The 11942-nt window shown below is 38.3% G+C and overlaps 1 protein-coding gene across 4 annotated transcripts in view; it reads right to left on the bottom strand.

Moving 5' to 3' along the window:
- ITPR1 (inositol 1,4,5-trisphosphate receptor type 1) overlaps nt 1–11942 on the bottom strand; it is a 254472-nt gene that overhangs the window by 131257 nt on the left and 111273 nt on the right. For all 4 annotated transcript variants that reach the window (XM_038408402.2, XM_043518035.1, XM_043518036.1 and 1 more), the window contains 7 exons: nt 11123–11261; nt 9036–9090; nt 7779–7944; nt 7515–7685; nt 3795–3860; nt 3038–3175; nt 38–163 (listed from right to left, as the gene is read on the bottom strand). In XM_038408402.2, coding sequence (XP_038264330.1) covers nt 38–163; nt 3038–3175; nt 3795–3860; nt 7515–7685; nt 7779–7944; nt 9036–9090; nt 11123–11261 — 861 coding nt within the window. The remainder of the gene's footprint in view (nt 1–37; nt 164–3037; nt 3176–3794; nt 3861–7514; nt 7686–7778; nt 7945–9035; nt 9091–11122; nt 11262–11942) is intronic.

Genomic DNA, 11942 nt, shown 5'->3' with positions numbered 1-11942 from the left:
ACAAAAAAACATGGTATTAAATTAAACCACTTCTTACCCCTGGGTTAAGGAACAGATTTATGTGCTTGTGCAGCAACGCTTGGTTCTGTTGGTTCCCAGCACAGAAATTCTGTAAAAATGCATGTGCAAGTTTCATTATCTCCTGCATCCTTGTATCTTCCGCCTGTGATTGCATGACACAAATAAGATGGAATTAAAAACAACCCAAAAGTTCACTTTCAGGTGAGTTTTGGGTGGACCACAATACCACCTGTTCAACAGAATTTTCAGAGTCACATCTCTCTCAATAGAAAAACAAATCTCTGTCCACTACAGACCTCCAACCAAATTAATCCACTGATACCAGATAAGAACTTGGCCCCCTTTATGATTTTAAAAGTTGTGGAGAATAAACACACAAATATAAATAAGTAATGTCTTTCAGATCTGAATACGCAACCTTCAAGCTTGCAAATAATGCACTTTAACCCCTCGAGTGCTACCAAACATACCTAGTATATAGGGCAAACCACCCATCAGATTCTTTCCCATACCTTTGGACTTCATAGGAAGACTGCCATGAGGTCCATTAAAATGGAATTCTGTATTAAGGGGCTTAAACTTGATGGTGAAGAGGAGATAGGAAGATATTGATGCAACAACAAAAATTCAGCTTCTGTTCACAGGAGTAAGTACTCTCTCGGTCTGTGACTTAAGTCAGAGCAGCAGAATAGCTGAGAAGGTGCAACCATGTCTCTGACTTAACTGACACATAAATGCATCTCAGCTGGGAGTAACAGATAGTCAATGCAATAAAATGAGCCATCTTTCTTTGATAAAAGCATTTGGCACCCAAGAGTTGGTCAGTGCCCTGCTTGAAATGTTTGTGGTTCAAGGTAATTCTCCAGCTCATCTCACAAAATCCAATCAGCATAAATGGCGGGCTCAGCAGGGAGGCCAAGGAGACCAACTTACTTCCACAGCCAGGTTGAGCACATTTCTATGGTTCTATGACAGTAGGGAAACTTTCATGCAAGTAAGAAAAGGAGTACTTGTGGCACCTTAGAGACTAACAAATTTATTAGAGCATAAGCTTTCGTGAGCTACAGCTCACTTCATGAAGTGAGCTGTAGCTCACGAAAGCTTATGCTCTAATAAATTTGTTAGTCTCTAAGGTGCCACAAGTACTCCTTTTCTTTTTGCGAATACAGACTAACACGGCTGCTACTCTGAAACCTTTCATGCAAGTGCTCATGCTGCTTCTCAGTACAGGGGATTGCATCCCCTATACTTTTCATTCTCTAGCATGTTTCACAAGTAACAGAGTTAATGCTCAATTTATTTATCCAAGGCAAAAATGTAAAAAACCAATCCCCACCCTACCCCAAAGCAAACCAATTTGGGGCTTCACACTAGATAATCTGTTCTGTTTTCAAAGCGGACAAGATTTTCAAGATCACTCCTATTCTGTATCTCCTGTCTCTCAGAAGCCATTCACCTCACTCTCTGGCAACCTACTATCCTCCAATACCAAGAATGCCTCAAACCATGGCATTAATTCCTGTCAGACCTCCAGTCACCAGGGCGAGCCAGGAAAAAGATTCTAGCCAGCAGTTGAGTGGAATGGCTGCATGTGACAGAAAGTCACAGTATTAATGAGGCTAAGAACATTGAATAAAACTCCAGTCACCTGCTCAATAGTGCAGAGCACTCCCTGAGGGCTAAGCTGTCTCTATACTCAGTCACTGTTTTGCTAGAAAGCAGATATTTATCATGTGTGCTTAAAGTATTTGTACTGTTTTAGGGAATAGTTTACAATTCTGAGGCTACGCCTTTACTACTAAAGAGGTGTTTGGTTTTTTTACCATGTGATAACTACCTTTTGTTAGCTATCCTGCTGTAAATCTTGCTGGCGAGAAGTTGCTGTTGTTTTTACTGCAAGGTAACTAGATGAGACTATACATAAAAACGGCCCTACTGGGTCAGACCAAAGGTCCATCTAGCCCAGTATCCTGTCTTTCGGCTGTGACCAATGCCACGTGCTTCAGAGGCAATGAACATAACAGATGATCATCAAGTGATCCATCCCAATTTGCCCATTCCCAGCTTCTGGCAAACTGTGTGGGACAGTGGGAATCTACTGGATCTTAGTTACCCTGAAGTAAACACATACCTGGTTTTGTTAATGAGGTCAAAGCTTCAGGACTTGGCTATCCGGGAACAGTTAGGAAAGTTAATCCAAATTAAGTGAAGGTGTGAATTGAAGTGGATTAGTTAAACAGCATTAACCCCTCATTCAGAATTAAAGATAAACTAAATTAAGACCACTGTAATTCTGAATGAATGTGTCGACACATGACAGATTTCAGAGTAGCAGCAGTGCTACATGAAAGCTTATGCTCCAATAAATTTGTTAGTCTCTAAGGTGCCACAAGTACTCCTATTCTTTTTGTGTCCACGCAGGGGTTTAATGCATTTTAACTAATCCACTTTTAATTCACACCTTTAGTTAATCTGATTGAAGTTTAAGTGCCCCAGTACAGACAAGCTCGTGATCTGATTAACTGCAATGGACGAAGTTGGTGCTTCAGCAATTAGCTTAGAATCTTGTCTGTTGTCATCAGAAGTTTCACATTTAACCAAATACTTCTATAAACCATAAATTATTCCTAAAGAGGCATGAATATTTACAATAGCTTCTTTGATGCCAAAGGTAACTGAAAGAACTAAGGTTTAAGGAGATCTCAGGGAGCTATTAATATCGGTCAGCAAAACTGTAAACATGAGTAGAACATAAACATAAAGTAGAACATAAACAGAGTAGCAGCCGTGTTAGTCTGTATTCGCAAAAAGAAAAGGAGTACTTGTGGCACCTTAGAGACCAACAAATTTATTTGAGCATAAGCTTTTGTGAGCTTCATCAAAAGTCCGATGAAGTGAGCTGTAGCTCACGAAAGCTTATGCTCAAATAAATTTGTTAGTCTCTAAGGTGCCACAAGTACTCCTTTTCTTTTTTGCAAAACTGTAAAGTAAGGAAATAGTTGTGTGCAAAACCCACCTTCTCATATGGAATCTGCAGCAGCTCCAGAACCACAGTGTGAGCTCCCATGTTCCGCAGCAATCTCTGCTGCTGTTTCCGGCTTTTCCTGACCGAAGCACTTTCCTGAACACAGAGCTTGCTAAGCCGAAGCAAAATCTGAGAGAAGAAATTTGCTTTAGAATCTGCAATTTTTCATTTTGGTTTAAAGTATGTTAAGATGGAAACTTCCCTGACCTGAGCAACTCACAGTCTAATGACAGACAAGCAGACAGACACTGGACGAATGGGAAAAGAGACATGAAAAAATCCATTTAAAACTAATTCAGGCATTTGCCAGCCAGGAGTCGAACGTAGAATCGTCTAACACTTACAAACCACCACACACAGGTTTCTTGTTGTATGTTACTTTTAAAAGTATTAGACAGTACAATGGAGCACAAGTCCCTAAAGAAAGAGGGCAGATTTAAATGAGCTTCCAGACTTTCCTGCTCTTTTATATCCTTTTAATCATAAAAATTTGAGTTTCTATTGAAATAAGCGGCATTAATGCTACATTTTGGAATAATCTGTTTTTGTGGAAAATACATACTTTGCATGTTGGCTATATTCTAGATGTCTCATTGGAGTTGGGATATTCTACTACTCAGCAAATTAGAATTCAGCAAGTAATTTTCACAGTGTAAATGTGACTCAGTTTCTCCTGTTTTTTAAATTCAGACTAAAATCGGAGTTGCACCATTAGTTTATACTTCAATTTAAAGAAACCAAGTCTTACCTCCTTCACCACCCGGTAATTATAGCTGCTAGTACTTTCATGTTTTTGTGACTTGCTGTGGCCTTCCTAGGGGCAAAACCAATAATTTATTAATCGATTAGAGTATTTTCTTTGATAGCTCCTATGGCTGAGAATACCTATGGGTATTAAACTGAATCTACAAAGACCAAAATTGTCAGTTGTCACCTTACAGTTTTATGACAAGATTGAGGGTATTAACAGGGTGGATAAAAATAAATGATTTAAAAAAAAAATTAAAAAAAAATCAGGATTTCTTTTTATTTAAAATCAGATTTTTTTGATAAAATGCTTTCTGAGGGGAAAAAAACACTATCTAAAGATAGTTTTAATTAAGATACTCAAAGATATCTCATCATGAAATAGGGATTATAAATTCTAATTCTATAGTATGAGGACAATATATTCATGTAATGTTTAAGAAAAGTTTTGTAAATGAGTTCCAATAGTTCACAGATTACAGACTCAATTTTATGAGGTGCCAGGGGCTTCTGTATAGATTATTTAGGTTAATCTTTCTATCTACGCAATGGGACTCAGTGCTCAGTCCAGAAGATATCATAAGAGATACTTAGTTTTGCAGTTCTCAAACTGTGGATTTGTGTCTCCAGAGATAACATGATTGTTAACAGCAAAAATGTTTTTAAATAAAGAAATAAATAACAGAGGTGAGAAATAACAGATTTGAACCTCATTGTCCTTCTGCAAATTTGTGTACACAGAGCCAATCCCTTACCTCTAAAGGTGCAAAGTTTCAAAAAGTTCAATGAATAGAAGATTGCTGGGGGCGGAATTGATCTGGACAAGGAGAAGAAGTCTGGAGATAAATGTGAGATGGGAGGGACAGGCAGTAGAAACAAAAGTGAAACTGTTTGAGCTACGTATTCCAGAAGTCTTGAGGTCTTTCTGAGTGTAACCTTCATTGATTTGAGATCTACCATACCATTCTCTCACTAGAAGGGAAAACCTATAATGGCAGCAGGCCATAAAAGAGACCCAGTTTGGGAATATCTTAATGAAGTTCCTCTACCTGTGGGTAAGACAGATAGGAGTGCAAAATGCAAACAGTGCAACAAAGAACTGCAAGGCCTAGTTCCCCAAATGAAACAACATCACGAGAAGTGTTCCTTCTCAGGAGGAAGCTGTGTTGAAGATGATGAAAGGAACACGTCTGAACGTGCAGGATCTTCAGGTTGGTAAACTTTTTATTTCATACTTCTTTCTTAAGGACTGACTATCCTCCTGGACTATTCTTGAATGCTCATGTTTGAGCAAAAAATACAGTTGTTACTCTATGGTACTATCATTTTAGATGCAGTTGTGATAAAAAATAAATAGCTGAAATAGGCAGATCTTCTTTTACAATTTAACCTTTAAAGTAGTACTGAGTGTCAGTGAATGCAATGAGTAATACCAAATGACCAATATGGTAATAATCATTAAATAACTGCATCTATTTATTTTGTTTAGGAGAATCCATCTTCAACATACAGGATTCGGAAGATCATCCACCTTCAAGATCACCATCATTTTTTATAGTTTCAGAGTTATCTGCCAATGATAGTGTGTCAATCACATCATGTATGTCACATAACCACAGTATATCATCTGTAGCAAAAAGAAAAAAAAACCCTCCATCATCCAGAAACAACCATAGATAAATGTGTGATGAGAATCAGCAGATTACAAAAAGAGGTAATTGATGAAAAAATTGCCCAGGTTGTTTATGCAACACACTCTCCTTTCTGTATCATTGAGAGCCCACACTTCATTAACATGGTTCAGTCATTAACACCAGGATACAGTCCACCCAACAGAGCAGATATCGCAGGCAAATTGCTGGATAAAATGTATGAAAGAGAAATTTAGAAGTGTGCAAAAGGCCTAGAGGGTAAAATTGTTAACCTGAGTCTTGATGGGTGGAGCAATGGCCACAATGATCCTGTTGTATGTGCTTGTGTGACAACAGAAGAAGGGAATGTCTTCCTTACAGAAACAATGGATACATCAGAAAATGCACACACAGCAGAATACTTACAAGAAGTAGCAGTAAAAGCTATAACAAACTGAAAAAAAATTCAAATGTCTAGTACACAGCTTGGTCACAGACAATGCTTGCAAAGCCAAGATGAGAAGAAATTATTCAGAATAGAGTGAAGAGAGTCCCAAGCTAACAACATACGATTCCAGTACTCATTTGATGCACCTCCTAGCCAAAGACTTCAGTGTTCCCAAAATAAAGGCTAATGTTGAAATTTCAAAATACTTCCATAACAACCACTTTGCAGCAGCTGCTCTGAAAAAAGTGGGAGGAACTAAGCTAACTCTCCCACCAGATGTGTGATGGAACTCAGTAGTGGACTGTTTTGAGCACTTTATAAAGAACTGGCCTAATCTGATGACAGTTTGTGAACAAAATATTCTCAATACTCAGTACCAGGGTCAAACCTTAACTGCTGAAGAAGAGGAGTTGGCTATGACATGGACATAGAGCAATCATCCCTCCAGAATGCCAACTATAATAAACTTCAGAGCTAAGGGTGAACCATTCAAGAAATAGATGTTTGCTGATGATGTTTTAAAGAACGTCACACCAGTGAATTGGTGGAAGTCACTTAAGCACTTGGATTCAGACACTGTTGAAGTGACAATCTCACTTTTAACAGCAGTAGCTTCTTCTGCCGGTGTAGAAAGAACATTTTCTTCCTTTGGACTAATTCATTCCAAATTGAGAAATCGTTTGGGACCTGAAAAAGCAGGAAAGCTTGTTTTTCTTTTCTAGATTACGAACAAACGGGAAAATGAAGGCGAAGACGACCCAGTTAGCTGCAGAAGCCAATATTTTAAGTTTCTCATGTTGACCTGGCTGACAGAGTCAATTTAATTTTTTTTTTAATATTTCATTGAACTATTTTAGTTAACAATTTTAACAAAAACAAACCTGATTTTAAAAAACTTGAATGTTTAACTAAATTCAAAAATTCATATGCTTGTTTTGTTAAAATATTATATGTTTGCTGATGAAGAAAAAAAATCCAGAATACATAACATTGTTGTTTTAGTTAAATAAGACAATTTAAATGTCTGCTGATGTTCTCTTCCTAATACAGCATGGTAAGAAAATCCTCCAAATATTAATGATTAACCTGTTGATTTGTAGATATTTATGAAGTCATTGGGAGGTGAACTATCTGCTTCAATTACCTTTGGTAAATGAAATAACCAAACAACTGTTCATTTTCTGATATAGCTGTAAAACTAATTTGAAAAGTTTTCAAAATAAATCATTTAAAAATGCATAGTGTATACCTTCTAAAAACGAAACCTACATCTATATCCGAGTTGTGAAGAATACGTATTAAAGTTGCAACAATCAACAAGAATGCACTTTTATGAAGAAATCCATAATTAAAGCGAGTCTTCCTAACTAGTGATTTAAATCATGATTTAAATCAATTCAATTTAAATCAAATCCACCCTGGGTATTAAAAAGTGTTTTTGTGTTAAATCACACTAATCCCTCTGCTAGAATACAAGGGTAGAGTGTTTTTACAAAAAGTAACATCCTATCTCTCTTTATCTGTTTACTCTGGTTCTCAGCACCCCCACTGCTTCTTAAATATGGTACAGACATTAATTTACCCAAATAGATATTCCAATAGTTCACATACATTGACTACCAAGATGCACGTGCTTGCTTACCTCCTTTTTCTTGTGTTCATTTTCACCTGGTGCTCCATCCATAGTCTCATCAGGACCCTGGCCTTTGTAAACCCAAAGTTCTGATTTTTCCACAATAGACCTCAGTTGGTCCAAATCTTGTTTTATCTGCTTGTAGTTGTCAACATCTTGGCTGGTAACAAGCAGTTGAACCTTATATGAATGCAATCCATTAGTTGCACAGAGATTTTAAACTTGCAACACTTGCATGCAGAAGGCGGACATACACATAATAGCCACACATACCTGTTTAAAAGCTTGAAGGACTTCTTGTCTCTGACTAAAATGCCTGAATAGTAGCTGAAGTGCCCCAGATACCAGTGGAGGGTAATCGTGCATGGTTAAATGGAGCAAAACTCTCAGGAAAGTCCTGCCACCATGATCATCCAAATCTAATGGGGTGTTCTCGTCACTGAAAAGAACAAAATGCAGAGTCAACTAACTTCTCCCCCACCTTAATAAAACAACCAACTTTTTGTATACAGAAAATGATTGCAGCTGCATTTATAATTTTGCTATGGAAACCACATCAAAAATTAGAGAAATCTAGGGCTCTCATTCGCTGTTGGCTTTGAACAAGATAGGGACAACAGTGCTTTGTGCAGCACTATCCTCGGTTGGATCTGCTCAAATGTTCCAGTTTGTCACTGATCTGCCCTCCAGTGGCAGGAGGCTTGAAGAGATGATATAAGCAACACTACTAGTCCCTGCTAAATGGAACACAAGGTCCCAGACTCCTGTGTATTCTGTGCTGAATGCTGTGTGTATGCAGTTAGTTGAGCACAGCCAAAATATCAGTAGAACCAAAAGTCTCACACTCAAGACTTGTGAGATTCATCTAGGCTGTAAGTAAAATTCTCCTCAGATTTATACATCAATACTCAGCACTCTCTCTCGCATGCATGCACAGAGCAGAATCATGAAGTCATTACACTCGCATGAGAATCTTCTACTTGGACAAATCCCTGCTTTTTGATTTCTTTGCTTTCCTAGCTTGAAGAAAGACTAACTCTTTTCTTGGCCTTTAATCCTAAAGGACATTACTGTTTAATTGAGAGAGCACCTTTATATCCAATGGATTTTTGTAACCCCCCAGATTTAAAAAGGTGACCGGAACACTCATTCTGTTACTGGGGACATGAAGCTACAAAACCTTAAACTTTATTCTGTTGAGTATGCTGGCACTTAAACTCCAGGCTATATAACAAACAGAAGAGCCTCACTTGTAAGAAAACAGGTCACAGGAAAGTGAGTTGGGTGGGTCACATATAGGAAACAAGTATGATTACTTTGAGAGTCTGGTAGATTTCCAGAACACACTGAGCCTAGATGCAATTAAAAATGCATAAAACAGAAATTTAAAACATTTACATCTATTGGTGAACAATTGCATTTAAAAATTCCTCTTTGGAGAAGAGTGTTAAATTCCATCAAAGATATTCTGTCAAAACAAAAGTTTTTGAGCAACTATGTCCATAGACGTACTAAAGAAGAGATACTTTCCTTCCACCAAAGATCCCTTCAGCTTGTTCTTCAATATGTTCAAAGTCTAGAGCTCCTGGAAAGTAGAAATATGCAGGTAAGATTATTACGTCAGAGATACAAACTGTAGCTGTTTTGGCAGCCTAAAGAGATCTTAAATTGTAAGTGGTAACACAAATGTAGCAGAATGGACCAATATGAGCTGAAAAGTATGTTGAGAATTGATGGATGCTGTCTGAGAAACTAATGTAGGGTGTTTCTTAAAGTTCTCTATTCGCCAATTAAACTACAGAACCACGTCACAGATATCCATGTTTCTTCCTCCATCACCGATTTTTAGCTTATACTTTCAATAACTGCTTCAGAGCAAAGCATTGATGGGAATTAGTGTCTGACTTGATGGGCCATCATCGACCCCAGGAAATGCCCTGCATTTCTGTTATTGACAGCTTTAAGCAACTAACCCCTTGATGATAGGAATCGCTTTCTATCACCACCAAGGCCTTTGCCCTTCTCAGCAGGAGGTATGTACCAACAATAATTACTATTCTAGAATAAAAAGATACGAGGCAAACAATGTCTGCCATATTCTTAGAAAGTTTCCCAATTGAACACTGCTTCTTGGGAAATAAATATTGAAGTTTTTTCCCCTCTGCTATTCCCCAATCTCACTTTTTCTGACTGGGAATACCTAGAAAGCTTAGTCAGGTCTAGGTCCCATTGTGCTAGTCATGGTACAGACACAGTAAATGGCAGTCCCTGCTTTTTGGCAGGGAAATAATAAAATGTTTTAGCTAGAATCTTAGTAATTAGAGGATATGTCAATTACATCACCTAGCCCACCCCACTATCTGCAGAGGCTGGTGAAGCCTCATCTCAGGTAACCATTTTGCTTGCACAGGGCTGAATTTATGAGGTGCTAAGTATTAACCACTCTCATTGAAGTCAGTGGGAGCTGAAGGAACTCTGCATCTTGCAAAACAGGGTCCTTGACATGTTACTTTAATTCTGGTCCCCAGATTTATGTTCTGCATTACAACAGGGCCCTGAATCTCTTGTGAGCAGTGGGGACAGCAAGGGGAAGATAAATCTGTTTGAGAACTATTTACACTCTTTCACTTTAAATTCACATTGAGTACGACAAGTACATAGATCTGCACTGGTTCAACTTTAGGGGAATTCTAAGCACCCTGACTCCAAAGGCCCAGATCAGAAGCCTGTCATTCTACTCCAGTCCAAGAACATGATAGTCCAAGAGCAAGAGACATTACAGACCCACATTGGAATGGGAAACTAAAATATTTGTTCTCTTGAGGTGCGGAGAAGTTACACATCTAAAACCCCTCCAGCATCTACAGAACAGATCCTCAAGTTGATTAAAAAAAAAAAATCCTATTTTCAGCACAAGTAACACAGATCAAATACAATTACTTTAGTTTAGGACTTCAAGCCCTAAATGTTTCAGATCCCGGCTACAGGACATCACCTCTCTCCCTAGGTGATATTTCAGCAGTTAGCGACATCCGAGGGGTTTTCAGCATCGTGGTTTTAAATCAGAAAAGACCCGGTGGGGAGGGGGAGGGAGGGTCTTTGCTGTATAACTTCTTTCCCGCTTTGGTCCACCAAAATTCAGATTTAGAGACCTCCAGGAAAATCTGCAAGACTCACCTGTTTTCCCAGGATTTGTTTTGGGAGGAGGTAGATTGGGTTGGAAGCTACTTTGCTGGGGCAATGGTCAGGTAGATTGTGGGTCACTTTAACTTTGTTTGAAAAGAACAAGGCAAGTCCCTGTTTGGGGCCATAATAAATCAATTTTCAAAATGCATTTTAAAGGAATTTTGTAATGCTCCTAGAGACTGAGATGGGTCAATTACTTAATTCATGGCAACAAGAGGGAGTGACAACAATTCTAGTTTTTGCTCTATGTGGAAAAGATATTCAATGTAATTGTCATACTTAGACCCTGATTTAGCAACGTTCCGGACTTCAGTGGGGCCACTTATGTGCCTAAAGTTAAGCGTGAGCTTGAGTACATTGCTGAATCAGTACTTCAGCCATTAAGGAACTCCCCACCATTTCTTTAAAAAGCTCTCTATGAAATAACTCACCTGGTACATTAGTTGGGGCCTCTTGGTTACTGCTTCCAGTAGGTGATTCAGAGGTCTGTGCATTGCTTTCATCAAACTCGCATTTAAATATACACAGTAGGCACGAGATTCTGTAATCCAACCTCACATTCAAAATAAACTGATGATTCAAAGTTTTAAGAAAATGGAAATAGACATGTTATTTTTACATCACGTCTCTCTCTCTCTCTCAAGACTGTAACACTGCACTCTCTGTAAACTAACAGCTGAGATCCACATACTCCGAAAACTGCAGATTTTACCATGAAGGGAGGGGAATGCACCAAAATCTCCTTTTTAAGTAATCCATAATTCAGTACTTTGGGTTTTTTCTTTTATTTTAAAAGATTCTACTACAAGCATAACCACATGTATAAGCAAAAAGAAAAGGAGTACTTGTGGCACCTTAGAGACTAACAAATTTATTTGAGCATAAGCTTTCGTGAGCTACAGCTCACTTCATCAGATGCTGTAGCTCACGAAAGCTTATGCTCAAATCAATTTGTTAGTCTGTAAGGTGCCACAAGTATTCCTTTTCTTTTTGTGAATGCAGACTAACACGGCTGCTACTCTGAAACCTGTCACATGTATAAGGTCAATTTAAAGAACCATGAATGCAAAAATATCTAAAAGATTTAATGGGTACTTCTATGTCCCCCCAACCCCCCTAGAGTACCTGAGTGCTTGACAATCTAATGTATTTATCTTCACAACACCCCTGCAATGCATAAGCATTGATTTCAATCCCATCAACAGTCAATGGAATTCAGACTCAAAAGTGCCAAAATCCCTTCTGAAAATT

The sequence above is a fragment of the Dermochelys coriacea genome, chromosome 7, assembly GCF_009764565.3.
Source record: "Dermochelys coriacea isolate rDerCor1 chromosome 7, rDerCor1.pri.v4, whole genome shotgun sequence".
In the NCBI taxonomy this organism is placed as follows: domain Eukaryota; kingdom Metazoa; phylum Chordata; order Testudines; family Dermochelyidae; genus Dermochelys; species Dermochelys coriacea.
The sequence above is the reverse complement of the archived record's forward strand: the minus strand, read 5'-3'. Positions and strand labels throughout refer to the sequence as shown.